This window comes from Squalius cephalus (assembly GCF_949319135.1).
Source record: "Squalius cephalus genome assembly, chromosome: 2".
NCBI classification, from domain to species: Eukaryota; Metazoa; Chordata; class Actinopteri; order Cypriniformes; family Leuciscidae; genus Squalius; species Squalius cephalus.
Window position 1 is genome coordinate 39,164,096 of NC_137123.1, and position 26,597 is coordinate 39,190,692.

General features: G+C 40.9%; 2 protein-coding genes across 2 annotated transcripts in view; one reads left to right on the forward strand and one right to left on the reverse strand.

The window, feature by feature from the left end:
• Positions 1 to 22,068, reverse strand: part of LOC307145102 (uncharacterized protein) — a 590,539-nt gene extending 568,471 nt beyond the window's left edge. The window contains exon 1 of the mRNA XM_079847927.1: positions 21,426 to 22,068. The gene's annotated coding sequence lies outside the window, so the exon portion shown is untranslated. The remainder of the gene's footprint in view (positions 1 to 21,425) is intronic.
• Positions 16,203 to 17,444, forward strand: LOC307149359 (general transcription factor II-I repeat domain-containing protein 2A-like; the record flags this gene model as incomplete). The annotated part of the gene is made up of 1 exon (XM_079855644.1): positions 16,203 to 17,444. The coding sequence occupies one exon, from the start codon at positions 16,203 to 16,205 to the stop codon at positions 17,442 to 17,444; it is 1,242 nt and encodes a 413-aa protein (XP_079711770.1).
• Positions 22,069 to 26,597: the final 4,529 nt, after the last annotated feature.

Below are 26,597 nucleotides of genomic sequence, written 5' to 3' on the forward strand. Positions count from 1 at the left end.
TAGAACGTGGTATATAATATTAAATCATGCAAGAACAGGGTAAATCATGATAAACCATGGTAAATCATGATAAACTATGGTTAATGCATGATAAACTATGGTAAATCATGCTAGAATGTGGTATATCATGGTAAATCATGCTAGAACATGGTAAATCAAGGTAAACTAAGATAAATTCATGGTAAACTATGCTAGAACAGGGCAAATCATGGTAAACCATGGTAAATCATGATAAACTATGGTAAATCATGCTAGAATGTGGTATATCATGGTAAATCATGCTAGAACATGGTAAATCAAGGTAAACTAAGATAAATTCATGGTAAACTATGCTAGAACAGGGTAAATCATGGTAAACCATGGTAAATCATGATAAACTATGGTAAATCATGCTAGAATGTGGTATATCATGGTAAATCATGCTAGAACATGGTAAATCAAGGTAAACTAAGATAAATTCATGGTAAACTATGCTAGAACAGGGTAAATCATGGTAAACCATGGTAAATCATGGTAAACCATGGTAAATCATGCTAGAATGTGTTATAACATGATAAATCATGCTAAAACATGGTATTTTCCATCTATGATGTCAATGGTTACATTCTTGCTAAATAAAACTTAATAACTTTTGATGCTTTTGTGCTTAAAAACCTTAAACGCCTTAATAGCTTGAACCCCGATAAATGCTGCTTGCAGCTTTAATTATTATTATTATTATTATTTTCCCCTAAAACGCATTGTGCAGACCAAACCGTAAGAGCTGGAACCTTGAAACTTGGCCAAATGGTAGTCCTCAATTTGGGGAGAACCTATAAAAGTATGACCCCGATTGGCCCATAGGTGGCGCTATAGCAACCAAAAGCGCAAAACTGCTCATAACTACTAGACCGTATGACGTAGACTCAAGTGTCTTATATCATTGGAAAGCTGGACGCCTGACGAACAAAACGTATATCTCCGATTTCATTTCCGCCATGATAGATTTTCCGCCATTTTGAATTTTGTCAAAAACATACTTTTGCGAACTAGTCCTAGGTTTTTCGCCCGATCGGAACCAAACCAGTGCAGAAATGTTCTCTAGAGTCTGAATATCAAAAACTATCGAAAAAAAGTTGAAATTTCGATTCACGGACGCTAAGGGCCGCCAAAACGTACGTTGTGGGCGGGGCCTATTTTACTAAAATGGCTATAACTCCAGAAGTAAATGAGGTATCTTCACCAAACTTGGTACACATGTGTAAGAGGTCAATCTGAGGTCACAGTAAAAAAACCGCGGCGATTGACCACATGGTGGCGCTATAACATGAAAAAAACATAAAACAGGCTATAACCACCTGACCGTTAGTCCGATTGACTTGAAAATTGGTATGCAGTGTCTTGGTCCAAGGTGCCATGTATGTGTATGAGGACATTGGCGTATCTCAAAAAACATGGCCGCCATCGGCCAATGAAATTTGAGCACCTATTAGACAAGGTTAACGGAGGCCGATCGGAACGAAACTCGATGGGCATGTTCGACTCAAGGCCCTAGAGGTCTGTAAGAATTTTGAAAGAAATCGGCCACTAGTTGGTGCTAACGAGTTTTAAGGCTCTGTAATCACGTGGTGTTACAAATATCCACACAATATGCATATCATTTGATAGATCTCCTCATCCTGAACAACTTTGCCTCAAGAACCATTGCTGTCAATCAAACCGTTCATTAAATATTCGCAAACATGTTAAAAACCTACTTTTGCGAACTAGTCCTAGGTTTTTTGCCCGATCGGAACCAGACCAGTCTAGGACAATTCTCTGGACTCTCTAGATCAAAAACTATCAAAAAAAAGTTGAAATTTTGCATTTGGATGGCTCTAATAGGGTCATTTATAAAATGGGCGTGGCAAAATACATTAAAAATCCTATAAATCCTAAATGAAAACTCAGAACTTCACAAAAATCGGTGAGCATATGTGACATAACATCATTAACAAGCATTCCAAATTTTATGGAGATCGGACAATAGGTGGCGCTATAACTGTTAAAAAGCTTTAAAACCATATATTTCCTATGGTACATTGCCTGTATTGGCTGTAAATGGTCTTTTCCATCTATTATGTCAGTGGTTACATGCTAAATAAAACCTGATAACTTTTGATGCTTTTGTGCTTAAAACCCCTTAAAGGCCTTAATAGCTTGAACCCCGATAAATGCTGCTTGCAGCTTTAATTTACATGTGCTTTTGCATTCATACTTGGACACACACTAAAAATCACGTATATAACTAACTATTATAACACAATAATATTTTGTCAGTGTTCATCACCTCATTTGCACTGACACTTCACATAATTGCTAGTAATGTGGTTAATCATGCTAGAAACATTGTAAATCATAGTAAATAATACTGAAATGAGGTGTATCAAGGTAAATCATGCTAGAATCCTAATAAATCATTCTGGAACATGGTATATGATAGTAAATCATGCTAGAATCATATTAAATAATTCTAGAATGTGGCAAATCATTGTGGGAGGAGCCTATTTTACTCAAATGGCTATAACTCAAGAAGTAAATGAGATATCTTCACCAAACTCAGTACACATGTGTATGGGTTCAATTTGAGGTCACAGTAAACAATTTTATGGAGATCGGACCATAGGTGGCGCTATAACTGTTAAAAAGCTTTAAAACCATATATATCCCATGGCAAATTGCCTGTATTGGCTGTAAATGGTCTTTTCCATCTATTATGTCAGTGGTTACATGCTTGCTAAATAAATCTTAATAACTTTTGATGCTTTTGTGCTTAAATGTCTTAAAGGCCTTAACTGCTTGAACCCCGATAAATGCTGCTTGCAGCTTTAATTAGGGGTTCAAGCATGAAATGCTGAAACCCTATTGTAATTGTGCTGATTTTTATTATTATTATTATTATTATTATTCCGCCCTAAAACGCATCGTGCAGCCCAAACCGTAAGAGCTGGAACCTTGAAACTTGGCCAAATGGTAGTCCTCAATTTGGGGAGAACCTATCAAAGTATGACCCAGATTGGCCCATAGGTGGCGCTACAATGACCACATTTACTAAATTACTCATAACTCCTAGACGGTTTGTCCTAGAGTCTCAATTTTAGCATCACTGTGATCCCTGGATCCAGACGGACAAAATGGCTATCTCCAAATTGCTCTACGAGCAAAAAAACAAATTTCTATGGGCAATTTAGTGAAAAACCTACTTTTGCGAACTAGTCCTAGGTTTTTGGCCCAATCGGAACCAGACCAGTCTAGCACAGTTCTCTGGACTCTCTAGATCAATAATTATTGAAAAGAAGTTGAACTTTTGCATTGGCCTGGCTGTAACAGGGTCATTTAGGAAAGGGGTGGGACCAAAAAACACTCAAAAGCCTATACAACCTAAGGGAAAACCCCAAACTTCACAAAAATCGATGAGCAGATGTGTCAGAACATGGTGAAGAAGCATGCCAAGTTTCGTGAAGATCGGACCATAGGTGGCGCTATAACTGTCCAAAACGTCTCCTCTTATTAGGGGTTCAAGCATGAAATGCTGAAACCCTATTGTAATTGTGCTGATTTTTATTATTATTAGGGGTTCAAGCACGAAGTGCTGAAACCCTATTGTAATTGTACTGATTTTTATTATTATTATTTTTCTTCTGCCGTAAAACGCATCGTGCAGCCCAAACCGTAAGTGCTAGAGACTTGAAACTTTGCCAGATGGTAGTACAAAAATCGAGGAGAGGTTATCAAAATATGACCCCGATTGGCCCATAGGTGGCGCTACAGTGCAAAAAACAAAAAAAAATCATATTTTTGCTTAAATCTCATTAACCGTTTGTCACAGACTCAAGTGTCTTATATCATTGGAATCCTTGGGTCAAGCCGAACAAAAAAGGCCTCAAGGATTTCATTTCCGGTATGCAAATTTTCCGCCATTTTGAATTATGTCCAAAACCTACTTTTGCGAACTAGTCCCTGGTTTTGTGTCCGATCGGAACCAAACCAGTGCAGAAATGTTCTCTGGAGTCAGAATATCAATAATTATCGAAAAAAAGTTGAAATTTCGATTGACGGTCGCTAAGGGGCGCCAAAATGTTTGAAGAAGGCGGAGCCTATTTTACTAAAATGGCTATAACTCCAGAAGTAAATGAGGTATATTCACCAAACTCGGTACACCTGTGTAAGAGGTCAATCTGAGGTCATAGTAAAAAGATTGCGGCGATTGGCCACATGGTGGCGCTATAACATGAAAAAAACATAAATCAGGCTGTAACCACCTGACCGTTAGTCCGATTGACTTGAAAATTGGTATGCAGTGTCTTGGTCCAAGCTGTCATGTATATCTATGAGGACATTGGTGTATCTCAAAAAACATGGCCGCCATCGGCCAATGAAGTTTGAGCACCTATTAGACAAGGTTAACGGAGGCCGATCGGAACAAAACTCGGTGGGCATGTTCGACTCATGGCCCTAGAGGTCTGTAACAATTTTGAAAGAAATCGGCCACTAGTTGGCGCTAACGAGTTTTATGGCTCTGTAATCACGTGGTGTTACACTTATCATCACAAAATGCATATCATTTGATAGACCTGCTCATGCTGAACAACTTTGCCTCTAGAACCATTGCTGTCAATCAAACAGTTTATTAATTATTCACGAATATGTTAAAAACCTACTTTTGCGAACTAGTCCCTGGTTTTTTGCCCGATCGGAACCAAACGAGTCTAGGACAATTCTCTGGACTCTTTAAATCAATAATTATCAAAAAAAGTTGAACTTTTGCATTTTTCGCATGGGTATAATTGGGTCATAAAGAAAATGGGCGTGGCAAAATGCAAACAAAAGCCTATAAATCCTAAACAAAAACTCAGAACATCACGAAAATTGGTGAGCATATGTGCCATAACATTCTAAATAAGCATGCAAAATTGTATGTAGATCGGATGATAGTTGGCGCTATAACTGTTAAAAAGCAATGGTAAATTGCCTGTATTGGCTGTAAATGGACTTTTCAATCTATTATTTCAGTGGTTAAAAGCTTTCTAAATAAATCTTAATGTCTTGAATGCTTAAATGCCTTAAAGGCCTTAAATGCTTGAACCCCGATAAATGCTGCTTGCAGCTTTAATTATTATTATTATTATTATTCCGCCCTAAAACGCATCGTGCAGCCCAAACCGTAAGAGCTGGAACCTTGAAACTTGGCCAAATGGTAGTCCTCAATTTGGGGAGAACCTATCAAAGTATGACCCAGATTGGCCCATAGGTGGCGCTACAATGACCACATTTACTAAATTACTCATAACTCCTAGACGGTTTGTCCTAGAGTCTCAATTTTAGCATCACTGTGATCCCTGGATCCAGACGGACAAAATGGCTATCTCCAAATTGCTCTACGAGCAAAAAAACAAATTTCTATGGGCAATTTAGTGAAAAACCTACTTTTGCGAACTAGTCCTAGGTTTTTGGCCCAATCGGAACCAGACCAGTCTAGCACAGTTCTCTGGACTCTCTAGATCAATAATTATTGAAAAGAAGTTGAACTTTTGCATTGGCCTGGCTGTAACAGGGTCATTTAGGAAAGGGGTGGGACCAAAAAACACTCAAAAGCCTATACAACCTAAGGGAAAACCCCAAACTTCACAAAAATCGATGAGCAGATGTGTCAGAACATGGTGAAGAAGCATGCCAAGTTTCGTGAAGATCGGACCATAGGTGGCGCTATAACTGTCCAAAACGTCTCCTCTTATTAGGGGTTCAAGCATGAAATGCTGAAACCCTATTGTAATTGTGCTGATTTTTATTATTAGGGGTTCAAGCACGAAGTGCTGAAACCCTATTGTAATTGTACTGATTTTTATTATTATTATTTTTCTTCTGCCGTAAAACGCATCGTGCAGCCCAAACCGTAAGTGCTAGAGACTTGAAACTTTGCCAGATGGTAGTACAAAAATCGAGGAGAGGTTATCAAAATATGACCCCGATTGGCCCATACACCTATGGGCCAATCGGGGTCATATTTTGATAACCTCTCCTCGATTTTTGTACTACAGTGCAAAAAACAAAAAAAAATCATATTTTTGCTTAAATCTCATTAACCGTTTGTCACAGACTCAAGTGTCTTATATCATTGGAATCCTTGGGTCAAGCCGAACAAAAAAGGCCTCAAGGATTTCATTTCCGGTATGCAAATTTTCCGCCATTTTGAATTATGTCCAAAACCTACTTTTGCGAACTAGTCCCTGGTTTTGTGTCCGATCGGAACCAAACCAGTGCAGAAATGTTCTCTGGAGTCAGAATATCAATAATTATCGAAAAAAAGTTGAAATTTCGATTGACGGTCGCTAAGGGGCGCCAAAATGTTTGAAGAAGGCGGAGCCTATTTTACTAAAATGGCTATAACTCCAGAAGTAAATGAGGTATATTCACCAAACTCGGTACACCTGTGTAAGAGGTCAATCTGAGGTCATAGTAAAAAGATTGCGGCGATTGGCCACATGGTGGCGCTATAACATGAAAAAAACATAAATCAGGCTGTAACCACCTGACCGTTAGTTCGATTGACTTGAAAATTGGTATGCAGTGTCTTGGTCCAAGCTGTCATGTATATCTATGAGGACATTGGTGTATCTCAAAAAACATGGCCGCCATCGGCCAATGAAGTTTGAGCACCTATTAGACAAGGTTAACGGAGGCCGATCGGAACAAAACTCGGTGGGCATGTTCGACTCATGGCCCTAGAGGTCTGTAAGAATTTTGAAAGAAATCGGCCACTAGTTGGCGCTAACGAGTTTTATGGCTCTGTAATCACGTGGTGTTACACTTATCATCACAAAATGCATATCATTTGATAGACCTGCTCATGCTGAACAACTTTGCCTCTAGAACCATTGCTGTCAATCAAACAGTTTATTAATTATTCACGAATATGTTAAAAACCTACTTTTGCGAACTAGTCCCTGGTTTTTTGCCCGATCGGAACCAAACGAGTCTAGGACAATTCTCTGGACTCTTTAGATCAATAATTATCAAAAAAAGTTGAACTTTTGCATTTTTCGCATGGGTATAATTGGGTCATAAAGAAAATGGGCGTGGCAAAATGCAAACAAAAGCCTATAAATCCTAAACAAAAACTCAGAACATCACGAAAATTGGTGAACATATGTGCCATAACATTCTAAATAAGCATGCAAAATTGTATGTAGATCGGATGATAGTTGGCGCTATAACTGTTAAAAAGCAATGGTAAATTGCCTGTATTGGCTGTAAATGGACTTTTCAATCTATTATTTCAGTGGTTAAAAGCTTTCTAAATAAATCTTAATGTCTTGAATGCTTAAATGCCTTAAAGGCCTTAAATGCTTGAACCCCGATAAATGCTGCTTGCAGCTTTAATTATTATTATTATTATTATTATTCCGCCCTAAAACGCATCGTGCAGCCCAAACCGTAAGAGCTGGAACCTTGAAACTTGGCCAAATGGTAGTCCTCAATTTGGGGAGAACCTATCAAAGTATGACCCAGATTGGCCCATAGGTGGCGCTACAATGACCACATTTACTAAATTACTCATAACTCCTAGACGGTTTGTCCTAGAGTCTCAATTTTAGCATCACTGTGATCCCTGGATCCAGACGGACAAAATGGCTATCTCCAAATTGCTCTACGAGCAAAAAAACAAATTTCTATGGGCAATTTAGTGAAAAACCTACTTTTGCGAACTAGTCCTAGGTTTTTGGCCCAATCGGAACCAGACCAGTCTAGCACAGTTCTCTGGACTCTCTAGATCAATAATTATTGAAAAGAAGTTGAACTTTTGCATTGGCCTGGCTGTAACAGGGTCATTTAGGAAAGGGGTGGGACCAAAAAACACTCAAAAGCCTATACAACCTAAGGGAAAACCCCAAACTTCACAAAAATCGATGAGCAGATGTGTCAGAACATGGTGAAGAAGCATGCCAAGTTTCGTGAAGATCGGACCATAGGTGGCGCTATAACTGTCCAAAACGTCTCCTCTTATTAGGGGTTCAAGCATGAAATGCTGAAACCCTATTGTAATTGTGCTGATTTTTATTATTATTAGGGGTTCAAGCACGAAGTGCTGAAACCCTATTGTATTTGTGCTGATTTTTATTATTATTATTATTATTATTATTATTATTATTATTATTATTCCGCCGTAAAACGCATCGTGCAGCCCAAACCGTAAGGGCTAGAGCTTTGAAACTTTGCCAGATGGTAGTACAAAAATCGAGGAGAGGTTATCAAATTATGACCTCGATTGGCCCATAGGTGGCGCTATAACAACCAAAAGCGCGAAAGTGGTCATAACTCCTGGACCGTATGTCGTAGACTCAAGTGTCTTATATCATTGGAAAGCTGGACGCCTGACGAACAAAACGTATATCTCCGATTTTATTTCCGCCATGATAGATTTTCCGCCATTTTGAATTTTGTCGAAAATCTACTTTTGCGAACTAGTCCCTGGTTTTTCGCCCGATCGGAACCAAACCAGTGCAGAATTGTTCTCTGGAGTCTGATGTTCAATAATTATCGAAAAAAAGTTGAAATTTCGATTCACGGTCGCTAGGGGGTGCAAAATTAACGTTGTGGGAGGAGCCTATTTTACTAAAATGGCTATAACTCCAGAAGTAAATGAGGTATTTTCACCAAACTTGGTACACATGTGTAAGAGGTCAATCTGAGGTCACGGTAAAAAAATCGCGGCGATTGGCCACATGGTGGCGCTATAAAATGAAAAAAACATAAAACAGGCTATAACCACCTGACCGTTAGTCCGATTGACTTGAAAATTGGTATGCAGTGTCTTGGTCCAAGGTGCCATGTATGTCTATGAGGACATTGGTGTATCTCAAAAAACATGGCCGCCATTGGCCAATGAAGTTGAGCACCTATTAGACAAGGTTAACGGAGGCCGATCGGAACGAAACTCGGTGGGCATGTTCGACTCATGGCCCTAGAGGTCTGTAAGAATTTTGAAAGAAATCGGCCACTAGTTGGCGCTAACGAGTTTTATGGCTCTGTAATCACGTGGTGTTACACATATTGTCACAAAATGCATATCATTTGATAGATCTGCTCATGCTGAACAACTTTGCCTCTAGAACCATTGCTGTCAATCAAACCGTTCATTAAATATTCATGAATATGTTAAAAACCTACTTTTGCGAACTAGTCCCTGGTTTTTCGCCCGATCGGAACCAGACCAGTCTAGGACAATTCTATGGACTCTCTAGATCAATAATTATCAAAAAAAAGTTTAACTTTTGTATTTGTATGGCTGTAATAGGGTCATTTATAAAATGGGCGTGGCAAAATACACTCAAAAGCCTATAAATCCTAAATGAAAACTCAGAACTTCACAAAAATTGGTGAGCATATGTGTCATAACATCACAAACAAGCTTGCAAAATTTTATGGAGATCGGACAATAGTTGGCGCTATAACTGTTAAAAGGCTTTAAAACCATATATTTCCTATGGTAAACTGCCTGTATTGGCTGTAAATGGTCTTTTCCATGTCTGATCATATAATTTTCATATCATAATGTTAAAAACTAGTGCATAACCATTCTCTGGACTCACTAGAACAATAGTTGTCAGAAAAAGTTGAACTACTTCATTTGGATAGCTATAATAGGTTCACTTCAAAATGTGGCCTTTACCAAGTGTCCCCGAAAGCCTATATCTCTTTAATGAATGTTCAAACCTTCTTAAAAACAAGTCAGAACATGTGAAATATCACTCTGAACATGCATGGAAATTTTCAGACAGATCGGACAAAATTTGCCTCTATAACAGTTAAAAAGGTGAAAATGATATGAATATAATGGTATATTAAGCCAATAAGTGGTATTTTACTGCCCCCTGCTGTTTAAAATAGTCATGTTGTCATATTGTTCTATAATTTATATTTAGACTTTATAAAATCACTATTTTGACATTTACAATTACATTTAGTCAAAATCCATCTGTTAAAGTATTAGTATTGACAGTTTGATCACATCATATATTTCAAACGTCTGTATCTACAACATAATGTGTGTGTGTAGTCTTAGGTTTCTGAATAAATTCTGAATCATCTGATTAATAGCTTACAAAGACTTTGTGAAATGTTTATAGACCATTCAAATAATATTTTATATAATGACATATCCCAATAGCATTGAAAAAATAACAACATTTGTCTTTGTCTTTGTGTGTGTGTGTGTGTGTGTGTGTGTGTGTGTGTGTGTGTGTGTGTGTGTAAACATGCATTATGGAGTTAAAATGGAAAAACTGTTTTGCTTAAGTGCAGAAAAATGGTGAAAATCAAGAAGTCTGAAGTAAAAGTGAGCCAATATGTGGTCTTCTACTGCCCTCTGCTGGTCATTCTACTTATTAATGAAGTCTACTCACATATGCTTTTGCATTCATTAGACTCTAAAAATCACTTATATAACAATAAGACACTAAAAATCACTTATATAACAATTACTATTGACAATTAACATGGTAAATCATGGAAAGCTATGATAAATCATGATAAACTATGGTAAACTAGAATAATAGTAAATAATACTAGAATGTGGTCAATTTTTGTGGGAGGAGCCTATTTTACTAAAATGGCTATAACTCAAGAAGTAAATGAGATATCTTCACCAAACTCAGTACACATGTGTATGGGTTCAATTTGAGGTCACAATAAACAATTTTATGGAGATCGGACCATAGGTGGCGCTATAACTGTTAAAAAGCTTTAAAACCATATATATACCATGGTAAATTGCCTGTATTGGCTGTAAATGGTCTTTTCCAATCTATTATGTCAGTGGTTACATGCTTGCTAAATAAATCTTAATAACTTTTGATGCTTTTGTGCTTAAAAACCTTAAACGCCTTAACTGCTTGAACCCCGATAAATGCTGCTTGCAGCTTTAATTATTATTATTATTCTCCCCTAAAACGCATCGTGCAGCCCAAACCGTAAATGCTGGAACCTTGAAACTTGGCCAAATGGTAGTACTCAATTTGGGGAGAACATATCAAAGTATGACGCCGATTGGCCCATAGGTGGCGCTATAGCAACCAAAAGCGCGAAACTGCTCATAACTCCTAGACGGTATGTCGTAGACTCAAGTGTCTTATATCATTGGAAAGCTGGACTCCTGAAGGTCAAAACGTATATCTCCGATTTCATTTTTGATATGCAAATTTTTCCGCCATTTTGAATTTTGTCAAAAACCTACTTTTGCGAACTAGTCCCTGGTTTTTTGCCCGATCGGATCCAAACCAGTGAAGAAATGTTCTCTGGAGTTTGAATATCAATAATTATCGAAAAAAAGTCGAAATTTCGATTCCTGGTCGCTAGGGGGTGATAAATTAATGTTGTGGGAGGAGCTTATTTTACTAAAATGGCTATAACTCAAAAAGAAAATGAGATATCTTCACCAAACTTGGTGCACATGTGTATGAGTTCAATCTGGGGTCACAGTGAAAAAATTGTGACGATTGATCACTAGGTGGCGCTATAACATGAAAAAAACATGAAAAGGGCTATGACCACCTGACCGTTAGTCCGATTGACTTGAAAATTGGTATGCAGTGTCTTGGTCCAAGGTGGCATGTATGTCTATGAGGACATTGGCTTATCTTGAAAAACATGGCCGCCATCGACCAATGAAATTTGAGCACCTATTAGACAAAGTTAATGGAGGCTGATCGGAACGAAACTCGATGGGCATGTTCGACTCATGGTCTTAGAGGTCTGTAAGAGTTTTGAAAGAAATCGGCCACTAGTTGGCGCTAACGAGTTTTATGGCTCTGTAATCACGTGGTGTTACACTTATCGTCACAAAATGCATATCATCTGATAGACCTGCTCAAGTTGAACAACTTTGCCTCAAGAACTATTGCTGTCAATTAAACTGTTTATTAAATATTTGTAATTATGTTAAAAACCTACTTTTGCGAACTAGTCCTAGGTTTTTCGCCCAATCGAAACCAGACCAGTCTAGGACAATTCTTTGGACACTCTAGATCAATAATTATCAAAAAAAAAGTTGAACTTTTGCATGTAGATGGCTGTAATAGGGTCATTTAGAAAAGGGGCGTGGCAAAAAAACACTAAAAAGCCTATAAATCCTAAATGAAAACTCAGAACTTCACAAAAATTGGTGAGCATATGTGACATAACATCATTAACAAGCATGCCAATTTTTATGGAGATCGGACGATAGGTGGCGCTATAACTGCTAAAAACCTTTAAAACCATATATTTCCTATGGTATTTCCTGTAAATGGTCTTTTCCATCTATTATGTCAGTAGTTACATGCTTGCTAAATAAAACTTAATCACTTTTGATGCTTTTGTGCTTAAAGGCCTTAACTGCTTGAACCCCGATAAATGCTGCTTGCAGCTTTAATTATTATTAGGGGTTCAAGCACGAAGTGCTGAAACCCTATTGTAATTGTACTGATTTTTATTAGGGGTTCAAGCACGAAGTGCTGAAACCCTATTGTAATTGTACTGATTTTTATTATTATTATTATTATTAGGGGTTCAAGCATGAAATGCTGAAACCCTATTGTAATTGTGCTGATTTTTATTATTATTATTATTATTATTATTATTCCGCCCTAAAACGCATCGTGCAGCCCAAACCGTAAGAGCTGGAACCTTGAAACTTGGCCAAATGGTAGTCCTCAATTTGGGGAGAACCTATCAAAGTATGACCCAGATTGGCCCATAGGTGGCGCTACAATGACCACATTTACTAAATTGCTCATAACTCCTAGACAGTTTGTCCTAGAGTCTCAATTTTAGCATCACTGTGATCCCTGGATCCAGACGGACAAAATGGCTATCTCCAAATCCCGATCCGAGCAAAAAAAAAATTCTATGGGCAATTTAGTGAAAAACCTACTTTTGCAAACTAGTCCTAGGTTTTTGGCCCAATCGGAACCAGACCAGTCTAGCACAGTTCTCTGGAGTCTCTAGATCAATAATTATCGAAAAAAAGTTGAACTTTTGCATTGGCCTGGCTGTAACAGGGTCATTCAGGAAAGGGGTGGGACAAAAAAACACTCAAAAGCCTATACAACCTAAGGGAAAACCCCAAACTTCACAAAAATCGATGAGCAGATGTGTCAGAACATGGTGAAGAAGCATGCCAAGTTTCGTGAAGATCGGACAATAGGTGGCGCTATAACTGTCCAAAACGTCTCTTCTTATTAGGGGTTCAAGCATGAAATGCTGAAACCCTATTGTAATTGTGCTGATTTTTATTATTATTATTATTATTATTATTATTCCGCCCTAAAACGCATCGTGCAGCCCAAACCGTAAGAGCTGGAACCTTGAAACTTGGCCAAATGGTAGTCCTCAATTTGGGGAGAACCTATCAAAGTATGACCCAGATTGGCCCATAGGTGGCGCTACAATGACCACATTTACTAAATTGCTCATAACTCCTAGACAGTTTGTCCTAGAGTCTCAATTTTAGCATCACTGTGATCCCTGGATCCAGACGGACAAAATGGCTATCTCCAAATCCCGATCCGAGCAAAAAAAAAATTCTATGGGCAATTTAGTGAAAAACCTACTTTTGCAAACTAGTCCTAGGTTTTTGGCCCAATCGGAACCAGACCAGTCTAGCACAGTTCTCTGGAGTCTCTAGATCAAGGGTGCCCAACCAGTCGATCGCGGTCGACCTGTCGATCGCGGACTGCTTTCCAGTCGATCGCGAGAGTATATTGTACTCTGGTTTGCCCTTTCTCTCTCTTCACCGCTCCTGCGTCTCAGACCTCAAAAACATAAAATATTAACCTTTATAGACATAGTATTTCTTGAGTAAAGAAAACGCTGTACTTATATAAAAATATATATTTATTTAATCTTACAAGATCACTGATTACGTTCAGCTATGCGCTGGCCGAAGGAGGAGGGGCGGAGCTAAGAGGAGCTATGAGCTGTGAGGTTTTGCTTGACAGTCAGGCGGACGTACATGGTGCGATTTTTGCCGTTTTTACGAGCTCGCAGAGCATTTTTTTCACTAGGGAGAAATCGAGTGGAATCGGTGATGCTCGCAGCGTGTGAGAGGAATTACGAGCCGACGAGCCGAGCTGAGCATGTTATGAGCACCTCGACCTCCCGATAATTTTTAAACATGTTTTAAAAAAAAATTCGGGGAGTCGGCCCGATTTTCACCAGCTGTCCCCTATTGCCAAATCATACAACCACGTCGATGGGGCTATACCTCAGTGGCAGCAACCATACAGCGTGCGCATACACTGTCACACACACACACACACACACACACACACACACACACACAGAGACACACCTATCTCTCTCTCTCTTTTAAGTTTTTATGTTGAAAAGAACGCTACTGTTCTCTGCTTTTCAGCAAATCATTTGCACACACATTTCTGTCATTTTTCTATCTGGAGCTTTGCCTGCATCATGCAACATTGACGGTCTCTGTGTTTAACGCGAAAGCTCACGTGATTGCTGCCGGCTCGGGATAAAATTCGTGCAGGACAGTCGTGCCGTGTACCAGCTGCTTTGACGCGATTATCAGTTAAACTGACTCGCAACGTGTGCAATATCTCACGACCTCCCGAGTGTCCGAACTCGCACCGTGTACGCCCGCCTTAATCACAGATTAAGGCGGGCGTAACAAGATTTAATAAGTAACAAGTAACAAGATTTAACACAAGCTGTTTTAATGCTTTTCATTGGTTGTTAACTATTTGTAAAATTCACTGAAATTCACTGACAGACATAAAGTTTGACCAATAGCATTGATTTATGAAAAAAATAACAGCGAAGAAATTATGGGCTGAATTCGAAATCGCATACTAACATACTCATACTATTTCAAATACATGTCAGAAATAGCAAGAGTAGTAGGCTATGTTAGGAGCTAATCTGAATTCAGCCAGGATTTTAGCTAGGCACGTTACATTATTAGTAGGGACTCGCTGGCATTCCGGCTCGTTGACTCAGCTCACTGAAAAGAGCCGGCTCTTTTGGGTGACAAACGGCTCTTTAAAAAAATAAATGTTTTAACTATGACTTTGACTATGATAGGTGTGAAAACAATTCTAATTAAATTGTTAAACGAAATCATACTCACAATGTCTAACCATTTTTTTTAAATGCCTTGATTTGTTACAAAAAAATACTAAACCTTTCCATTTAAATTACATCTTTTTAATGTATAGAAACAACATTCAAAACAATAATATAATAGAACCCATATTAAATAAAAAAAATAATAAATATTCAGAAATATAAATAACTGAAAGGATTAAACTGGTCCCTCTTTTTCTCTCTTCTTTATTGTTATAACCAGCACTCTAGGATTATAACTAGCATGAACACACACTATTATTTTAAATAAGATTATTCAATATTTCATTATTACATAATTGTTTAATTTCTATAGGCTATATTTTTTTTAAAAAGAGTCGGCTCTTCAGATATGCGAGCTCCCGACGTTCACCTCATTCGCGCCACTACTCACTGTTACTATGGAGACGTTGAGAGTCGCGACGTCAGAAAAATAAAACACAACTATGGCAGAAGCCAAAAAACCGAAAACTTATCATTTTCATTCTGACTGGGAAGAGGATTACTTTTTTGTTTATTCAAATTCGAAGTCCATCTGTCTTATTTGTAATTCAAGTGTGGCCTTACCGAAGAAGGGCAATTTGGAGCGGCATTTCAAGACCGTGCACAAAAGCTATGATGCAGATTTCCCGGCTAAATCAGCTCTACGCACCCGAAAAGTCCGGGAATTGAAGGGGCAGTTAGCAGCACAGCAGTCAATTTTTACCAGGCCAAACACCAAGGGTAAGGCTGCAACTATAGCATCTTATCGTGTCAGTCATGTTCTTGCAAAACACAAGAAGTCTTTCAAGGACGGCGAAGTTGTGAAAGAAGCGTTTGTTGAGGCTGCAGACGCACTTTTTGGTGACTTTAAGAATAAAAGTGACATCATAGCTGCCATTAAGGATGTGCAATTATCCCGTGGCACTGTTACACGGCGATGTGAGGGAATGGCAGAGGATATCGAGGAGCAGTTAAGGAAGGATGTTGAACAGTGCAAATGTTTTTCTCTTCAATTCGACGAGTCAACTGATGTTGTTGATGTGGCACAACTATGTGTTTTCATTAGAATGGTTTTTGGAGACATGGGTGCAAAAGAAGAGCTGCTCACCATTTTACCATTGAAAGGACACACAAGAGGCGAAGATATTTTCCAAGCTTTCATGGAATTTGTCAACAAGACCCAATTGCCCCTCTTCAAACTCATCTCTATCACAACGGACGGTGCTCCAGCAATGGTGGGCCGTACCAGCGGATTCATTGCATTGTGCAAACAGAGTGAATATTTCCCGGACTTCCTTAATTACCACTGTATAATCCACCAGCAGGCATTATGTAGTAAGATTTTAAACATGAAAGAAGTGATGGATGTTGCAATGAAGATTGTGTGCTCCGTTCGGGCCAGGAGTCTACAGAGAAGGTTATTCCGTGCTCATTTGGAGGAGACCGGTGCAGAACACACAGACCTGTTGCTGCACACAGATGTTAGATGGCTGAGTAGAGGTAAATTTTTAGCGAGATTCTCAGAGTTGTTGCCTGAAATCAAAGATTTTCTGAAGCTTTCGAAACATGCAGAATATGCCCAGCTAGAGGACTACCAGTGGCTATTGGATTTAGCGTTCCTGACAGATCTCACTGACCTGCTGAATGGTTTTAATTTAGAGCTGCAGGGTAAAGACAAACATGTAATCAACATGATCAGTGCAGTAAACACATTTAAAAGCAAGCTACAACTGCTTTCAAATAGGCTGCAACGCTATGACCTACGGAACTTTCCTCACATGCAGGCAGAACTTCAGCGTCAGGGCAAAGACTTTGTGCAGCTTGACAGTGCACGTTTTGAGGAGCAAGTTCAGAGCATCTTGTTAGAATTTGAGAGGCGCTTTACAGATTTTGGATCCATCGAGCCTGTTGCCAGCTATCTGTGTTTTCCATTTGGTCCAAGTATTGATGTGGATTGTGTTGCCTCCAAAATTGTATCACTGTTCCACTTAGATAACACTGCTGTTGAGAATGAGATCCTCACACTGCAAAATGACATTGAGATCAAATCCAGGGCAACATCTGACATGAATGGAGAGTTCTGGTACTTACTGACTGAACAAAAGTATCACAACCTCAGAAAATGTGCTTTCAACTTGACAGCACTTTTCGGGTCAACCTACTTGTGTGAGTGTGCTTTCTCTCACATGAAAATCATCAAGTCAAAGTACAGATCTACAATGACTGATGACCACCTTCTGGCCTGCTTAAGGCTGGCAACCAGCTCTTACTGCCCTGACTACGAGAAACTAGCTGCCTCCTCCCAGTGCCAGAGGTCCCACTAAGGACCTGCCTACTGACCCAAAGCCTGTTTCTGATTGTTCTGCTGCCTGCCTACTGACCCAAAGCCTGTTTCTGATTGTTCTGCTGCCTGCCTACTGACCCAAAGCCTGATTCTGATTGTTCTGCTGCCTGCCTACTGACCCAAAGCCTGATTCTGATTGTTCTGCTGCCTGCCTACTGACCCAAAGCCTGTTTCTGATTGTTCTGCTGCCTGCCTACTGACCCAAAGCCTGATTCTGATTGTTCTGCTGCCTGCCTACTGACCCAAAACCTGTTTCTGATTGTTCTGCTGCCTGCCTACTGACCTCCAACCTGATTCTGATTGTTCTGCTGCCTACCTACTGACCTCCAACCTGATTCTGATTGTTCTGCTGCCTGCCTACTGACCCAAAGCCTGATTCTGATTGTTCTGCTGCCTGCCTACTGACCCAAAGCCTGATTCTGATTGTTCTGCTGCCTGCCTACTGACCTCCAACCTGATTCTGATTGTTCTGCTGCCTACCTACTGACCTCCAACCTGATTCTGATTGTTCTGCTGCCTGCCTACTGACCCAAAGCCTGATTCTGATTGTTCTGCTGCCTGCCTACTGACCCAAAGCCTGATTCTGATTGTTCTGCTGCCTGCCTACTGACCTCCAACCTGATTCTGATTGTTCTGCTGCCTACCTACTGACCCAAAGCCTGATTCTGATTGTTCTGCTGCCTGCCTACTGACCCAAAGCCTGTTTCTGATTGTTCTGCTGCCTGCCTACTGACCCAAAGCCTGATTCTGATTGTTCTGCTGCCTGCCTACTGACCCAAAGCCTGATTCTGATTGTTCTGCTGCCTGCCTACTGACCCAAAGCCTGTTTCTGATTGTTCTGCTGCCTGCCTACTGACCCAAAGCCTGTTTCTGATTGTTCTGCTGCCTGCCTACTGACCCAAAGCCTGATTCTGATTGTTCTGCTGCCTGCCTACTGACCCAAAGCCTGTTTCTGATTGTTCTGCTGCCTGCCTACTGACCCAAAGCCTGATTCTGATTGTTCTGCTGCCTGCCTACTGACCCAAAGCCTGATTCTGATTGTTCTGCTGCCTGCCTACTGACCTCCAACCTGATTCTGATTGTTCTGCTGCCTGCCTACTGACCCAAAGCCTGATTCTGATTGTTCTGCTGCCTGCCTACTGACCCAAAGCCTGATTCTGATTGTTCTGCTGCCTGCCTACTGACCTCCAACCTGATTCTGATTGTTCTGCTGCCTACCTACTGACCCAAAGCCTGATTCTGATTGTTCTGCTGCCTGCCTACTGACCCAAAGCCTGTTTCTGATTGTTCTGCTGCCTGCCTACTGACCCAAAGCCTGATTCTGATTGTTCTGCTGCCTGCCTACTGACCCAAAGCCTGATTCTGATTGTTCTGCTGCCTGCCTACTGACCCAAAGCCTGTTTCTGATTGTTCTGCTGCCTGCCTACTGACCCAAAGCCTGTTTCTGATTGTTCTGCTGCCTGCCTACTGACCCAAAGCCTGATTCTGATTGTTCTGCTGCCTGCCTACTGACCCAAAGCCTGTTTCTGATTGTTCTGCTGCCTGCCTACTGACCCAAAGCCTGTTTCTGATTGTTCTGCTGCCTGCCTACTGACCCAAAGCCTGATTCTGATTGTTCTGCTGCCTGCCTACTGACCCAAAGCCTGATTCTGATTGTTCTGCTGCCTGCCTACTGACCTCCAGCCTGATTCTGATTGTTCTGCTGCCTGCCTACTGACCCAAAGCCTGTTTCTGATTGTTCTGCTGCCTGCCTACTGACCCAAAGCCTGATTCTGGATTCTGATTGTTCTGCTGCCTGCCTACTGACCCAAAGCCTGTTTCTGATTGTTCTGCTGCCTGCCTACTGACCCAAAGCCTGATTCTGATTGTTCTGCTGCCTGCCTACTGACCCAAAGCCTGATTCTGATTGTTCTGCTGCCTGCCTACTGACCCAAAGCCTGTTTCTGATTGTTCTGCTGCCTGCCTACTGACCCAAAGCCTGTTTCTGATTGTTCTGCTGCCTGCCTACTGACCCAAAGCCTGATTCTGATTGTTCTGCTGCCTGCCTACTGACCCAAAGCCTGTTTCTGATTGTTCTGCTGCCTGCCTACTGACCCAAAGCCTGATTCTGATTGTTCTGCTGCCTGCCTACTGACCCAAAGCCTGTTTCTGATTGTTCTGCTGCCTGCCTACTGACCCAAAGCCTGATTCTGATTGTTCTGCTGCCTGCCTACTGACCCAAAGCCTGTTTCTGATTGTTCTGCTGCCTGCCTACTGACCCAAAGCCTGATTCTGATTGTTCTGCTGCCTGCCTACTGACCCAAAGCCTGATTCTGGATTCTGATTGTTCTGCTGCCTGCCTACTGACCTCCAGCCTGATTCTGATTGTTCTGCTGCCTGCCTACTGACCCAAAGCCTGATTCTGATTGTTCTGCTGCCTGCCTACTGACCCAAAGCCTGATTCTGATTGTTCTGCTGCCTGCCTACTGACCCAAAGCCTGTTTCTGATTGTTCTGCTGCCTGCCTACTGACCCAAAGCCTGTTTCTGATTGTTCTGCTGCCTGCCTACTGACCCAAAGCCTGTTTCTGATTGTTCTGCTGCCTGCCTACTGACCCAAAGCCTGATTCTGATTGTTCTGCTGCCTGCCTACTGACCCAAAGCCTGATTCTGATTGTTCTGCTGCCTGCCTACTGACCCAAAGCCTGATTCTGGATTCTGATTGTTCTGCTGCCTGCCTACTGACCCAAAGCCTGATTCTGATTGTTCTGCTGCCTGCCTCTGACCTCCAGCCTGATTCTGATTGTTCTGCTGCCTGCCTACTGACCCAAAGCCTGATTCTGGATTCTGATTGTTCTGCTGCCTGCCTACTGACCCAAAGCCTGATTCTGGATTCTGATTGTTCTGCTGCCTGCCTACTGACCCAAAGCCTGATTCTGATTGTTCTGCTGCCTGCCTACTGACCCAAAGCCTGATTCTGATTGTTCTGCTGCCTGCCTACTGACCCAAAGCCTGATTCTGATTGTTCTGCTGCCTGCCTACTGACCTCCAGCCTGATTCTGATTGTTCTGCTGCCTGCCTCTGACCTCCAGCCTGGTTCTCGACTCGCCTGTTTGATCCCTGAAACTGTCTATGCAGATATTGACCTTTGCCTGGAGTTTCTGTTTAATAAATTGTTGCAAATGGATCTGTCTCTGCCTTCTGATTCACAACAGATTTATTATATATGGATTAGAGCTACTTTTCTGTTTGTTTTGTGCATATTAAATTTGCAGATGCGCTGTGAGTAGCGACTGGCTTTCCATTTGGACTGGTAGATCTCGGCACACTGATAAATCTAAAAGTAGATCTTTGTTCAAAAAAGGTTGGGCTCCCCTGCTCTAGATCAATAATTATCGAAAAAAAGTTGAACTTTTGCATTGGCCTGGCTGTAACAGGGTCATTCAGGAAAGGGGTGGGACAAAAAAACACTCAAAAGCCTATACAACCTAAGGGAAAACCCCAAACTTCACAAAAATCGATGAGCAGATGTGTCAGAACATGGTGAAGAAGCATGCCAAGTTTCGTGAAGATCGGACAATAGGTGGCGCTATAACTGTCCAAAACGTCTCTTCTTATTAGGGGTTCAAGCATGAAATGCTGAAACCCTATTGTAATTGTGCTGATTTTTATTATTATTATTATTATTATTATTATTCCGCCCTAAAACGCATCGTGCAGCCCAAACCGTAAGAGCTGGAACCTTGAAACTTGGCCAAATGGTAGTCCTCAATTTGGGGAGAACCTATCAAAGTATGACCCAGATTGGCCCATAGGTGGCGCTACAATGACCACATTTACTAAATTGCTCATAACTCCTAGACAGTTTGTCCTAGAGTCTCAATTTTAGCATCACTGTGATCCCTGGATCCAGACGGACAAATGGCTATCTCCAAATCCCGATCCGAGCAAAAAAAAATTTCTATGGGCAATTTAGTGAAAAACCTACTTTTGCAAACTAGTCCTAGGTTTTTGGCCCAATCGGAACCAGACCAGTCTAGCACAGTTCTCTGGAGTCTCTAGATCAATAATTATCGAAAAAAAGTTGAACTTTTGCATTGGCCTGGCTGTAACAGGGTCATTCAGGAAAGGGGTGGGACAAAAAAACACTCAAAAGCCTATACAACCTAAGGGAAAACCCCAAACTTCACAAAAATCGATGAGCAGATGTGTCAGAACATGGTGAAGAAGCATGCCAAGTTTCGTGAAGATCGGACAATAGGTGGCGCTATAACTGTCCAAAACGTCTCTTCTTATTAGGGGTTCAAGCATGAAATGCTGAAACCCTATTGTAATTGTGCTGATTTTTATTATTATTATTATTATTATTATTATTCCGCCCTAAAACGCATCGTGCAGCCCAAACCGTAAGAGCTGGAACCTTGAAACTTGGCCAAATGGTAGTCCTCAATTTGGGGAGAACCTATCAAAGTATGACCCAGATTGGCCCATAGGTGGCGCTACAATGACCACATTTACTAAATTGCTCATAACTCCTAGACAGTTTGTCCTAGAGTCTCAATTTTAGCATCACTGTGATCCCTGGATCCAGACGGACAAATGGCTATCTCCAAATCCCGATCCGAGCAAAAAAAAATTTCTATGGGCAATTTAGTGAAAAACCTACTTTTGCAAACTAGTCCTAGGTTTTTGGCCCAATCGGAACCAGACCAGTCTAGCACAGTTCTCTGGAGTCTCTAGATCAATAATTATCGAAAAAAAGTTGAACTTTTGCATTGGCCTGGCTGTAACAGGGTCATTCAGGAAAGGGGTGGGACAAAAAAACACTCAAAAGCCTATACAACCTAAGGGAAAACCCCAAACTTCACAAAAATCGATGAGCAGATGTGTCAGAACATGGTGAAGAAGCATGCCAAGTTTCGTGAAGATCGGACAATAGGTGGCGCTATAACTGTCCAAAACGTCTCTTCTTATTAGGGGTTCAAGCATGAAATGCTGAAACCCTATTGTAATTGTGCTGATTAGGGGTTCAAGCACGAAGTGCTGAAACCCTATTGTAATTGTACTGATAGTTCAAAACAAGACGTTTGTAGTACTGATTATTGCTGTCCATTAATCGAACTTCCATGCCTCTTATAGTATATAATATTATGTACCAATTAGGCTACTAATGCTGGGGCACTCTCAGTCTCTCTCGCACGCATGCACACTCCGTCTCTCGCGTACTGTCGCTCGCGCACGCAGACACACTCGACACAATGCAAATACCTTTGCGAATAAATTGGAATTTAAGTTTTTGTCTGCTGAGTTATCAATATAATGTGATACACATACCAGAATACCCCAGGTGGTACATAACAAGTTGTATATTCAGCTCTATTTTTATTTTATTTTTACATTTTTGATTTAAAAAAAAAAAAGTATTGCAATATATCGCAATATGTATTGTATTGTATCGTATCGTGATATATCGTATCGTGACCCATGTATCGTGATATGTATCGTATCGTGAGGCCCTTGCCAATACCCAGCCCTATATCTAAATGTAGGAAAGAAGGTGAATAAGCCCTATTTCAAAAAACGGTGGAGTGTTCCTTTAATAACTTTTGATGCTTTTGTGCTTTAAGGCCTTAAAGGCCTTAATTGCTTGAACCCCGATAAATGCTGCTTGCAGCTTTAATTATTATTATTATTATTATTATTATTCCGCCCTAAAACGCATCGTGCAGCCCAAACCGTAAGAGCTGGAACCTTGAAACTTGGCCAAATGGTAGTCCTCAATTTGGGGAGAACCTATCAAAGTATGACCCAGATTGGCCCATAGGTGGCGCTACAATGACCACATTTACTAAATTGCTCATAACTCCTAGACAGTTTGTCCTAGAGTCTCAATTTTAGCATCACTGTGATCCCTGGATCCAGACGGACAAATGGCTATCTCCAAATCCCGATCCGAGCAAAAAAAAATTTCTATGGGCAATTTAGTGAAAAACCTACTTTTGCAAACTAGTCCTAGGTTTTTGGCCCAATCGGAACCAGACCAGTCTAGCACAGTTCTCTGGAGTCTCTAGATCAATAATTATCGAAAAAAAGTTGAACTTTTGCATTGGCCTGGCTGTAACAGGGTCATTCAGGAAAGGGGTGGGACAAAAAAACACTCAAAAGCCTATACAACCTAAGGGAAAACCCCAAACTTCACAAAAATCGATGAGCAGATGTGTCAGAACATGGTGAAGAAGCATGCCAAGTTTCGTGAAGATCGGACAATAGGTGGCGCTATAACTGTCCAAAACGTCTCTTCTTATTAGGGGTTCAAGCATGAAATGCTGAAACCCTATTGTAATTGTGCTGATTTTTATTATTATTATTATTAGGGGTTCAAGCATGAAATGCTGAAACCCTATTGTAATTGTAAGGATTTGTAAAACGCATCGTGCAGGACAAACCGTAAGGCCTAGAGACTTGAAACCTGGCCAGATGGTAGGCCTCAATTTGGGGACAACCTATCAGAGTATGACCCCGATTGGCCCATAGGTGGCGCTACAGCAACCAAAAGTTCAAAATTGCTCATAACTCTTAGACCGTTTGTCCCAGGATCAAGTGTCTTATATCGTTGGAATCCTTGGCTCAAGGCGGACAAAATGGCTATCTCCAATTTGGATGTAGGCAGGAAAAATTTTCTGCTATGTCGGATTTTGCCCAAAACCTACTTTTGCGAACTAGTCCCTGGTTTTTCGCCCGATCGGAACCAAACCAGTCTAGGACAATTCTCTGGACTCTCTAGATCAATAATTATCGAAAAAAAGTTGAACTTTTGCATTTGGGTGGCTGTAACAGGGTCATTTAGAAAAGGGGCGTGGCAAAATACACTCAAAAGCCTATAAATCCCAAATGAAAACTCAGAACTTCACCCAAATTGATGAGCATATGTGTCAGAACATGCTGAGGAAGCATGCAGAGTTTCATGGAGATCGGACCCTAGGTGACGCTATAAATGGCAAAAAGCCTTCATTCTTATTAGGGGTTCAAGCATGAAATGCTGAAACCCTATTGTAATTGTAAGGATTTGTAAAACGCATCGTGCAGGACAAACCGTAAGGCCTAGAGACTTGAAACCTGGCCAGATGGTAGGCCTCAATTTGGGGACAACCTATCAGAGTATGACCCCGATTGGCCCATAGGTGGCGCTACAGCAACCAAAAGTTCAAAATTGCTCATAACTCTTAGACCGTTTGTCCCAGGATCAAGTGTCTTATATCGTTGGAATCCTTGGCTCAAGGCGGACAAAATGGCTATCTCCAATTTGGATGTAGGCAGGAAAAATTTTCTGCTATGTCGGATTTTGCCCAAAACCTACTTTTGCGAACTAGTCCCTGGTTTTTCGCCCGATCGGAACCAAACCAGTCTAGGACAATTCTCTGGACTCTCTAGATCAATAATTATCGAAAAAAAGTTGAACTTTTGCATTTGGGTGGCTGTAACAGGGTCATTTAGAAAAGGGGCGTGGCAAAATACACTCAAAAGCCTATAAATCCCAAATGAAAACTCAGAACTTCACCCAAATTGATGAGCATATGTGTCAGAACATGCTGAGGAAGCATGCAGAGTTTCATGGAGATCGGACCACAGTTGGCGCTATAACTGGCAAAAAGCCTTCATTCTTATTAGGGGTTCAAGCATGAAATGCTTAAACCCTATTGTAATTGTAAGGATTTGTAAAACGCATCGTGCAGGACAAACCGTAAGGCCTAGAGACTTGAAACCTGGCCAGATGGTAGGCCTCAATTTGGGGACAACCTATCAGAGTATGACCCCGATTGGCCCATAGGTGGCGCTACAGCAACCAAAAGTTCAAAATTGCTCATAACTCTTAGACCGTTTGTCCCAGGATCAAGTGTCTTATATCGTTGGAATCCTTGGCTCAAGGCGGACAAAATGGCTATCTCCAATTTGGATGTAGGCAGGAAAAATTTTCTGCTATGTCGGATTTTGCCCAAAACCTACTTTTGCGAACTAGTCCCTGGTTTTTCGCCCGATCGGAACCAAACCAGTCTAGGACAATTCTCTGGACTCTCTAGATCAATAATTATCGAAAAAAAGTTGAACTTTTGCATTTGGGTGGCTGTAACAGGGTCATTTAGAAAAGGGGCGTGGCAAAATACACTCAAAAGCCTATAAATCCCAAATGAAAACTCAGAACTTCACCCAAATTGATGAGCATATGTGTCAGAACATGCTGAGGAAGCATGCAGAGTTTCATGGAGATCGGACCACAGTTGGCGCTATAACTGGCAAAAAGCCTTCATTCTTATTAGGGGTTCAAGCATGAAATGCTGAAACCCTATTGTAATTGTAAGGATTTGTAAAACGCATCGTGCAGGACAAACCGTAAGGCCTAGAGACTTGAAACCTGGCCAGATGGTAGGCCTCAATTTGGGGACAACCTATCAGAGTATGACCCCGATTGGCCCATAGGTGGCGCTACAGCAACCAAAAGTTCAAAATTGCTCATAACTCTTAGACCGTTTGTCCCAGGATCAAGTGTCTTATATCGTTGGAATCCTTGGCTCAAGGCGGACAAAATGGCTATCTCCAATTTGGATGTAGGCAGGAAAAATTTTCTGCTATGTCGGATTTTGCCCAAAACCTACTTTTGCGAACTAGTCCCTGGTTTTTCGCCCGATCGGAACCAAACCAGTCTAGGACAATTCTCTGGACTCTCTAGATCAATAATTATCGAAAAAAAGTTGAACTTTTGCATTTGGGTGGCTGTAACAGGGTCATTTAGAAAAGGGGCGTGGCAAAATACACTCAAAAGCCTATAAATCCCAAATGAAAACTCAGAACTTCACCCAAATTGATGAGCATATGTGTCAGAACATGCTGAGGAAGCATGCAGAGTTTCATGGAGATCGGACCCTAGGTGACGCTATAAATGGCAAAAAGCCTTCATTCTTATTAGGGGTTCAAGCATGAAATGCTGAAACCCTATTGTAATTGTAAGGATTTGTAAAACGCATCGTGCAGGACAAACCGTAAGGCCTAGAGACTTGAAACCTGGCCAGATGGTAGGCCTCAATTTGGGGACAACCTATCAGAGTATGACCCCGATTGGCCCATAGGTGGCGCTACAGCAACCAAAAGTTCAAAATTGCT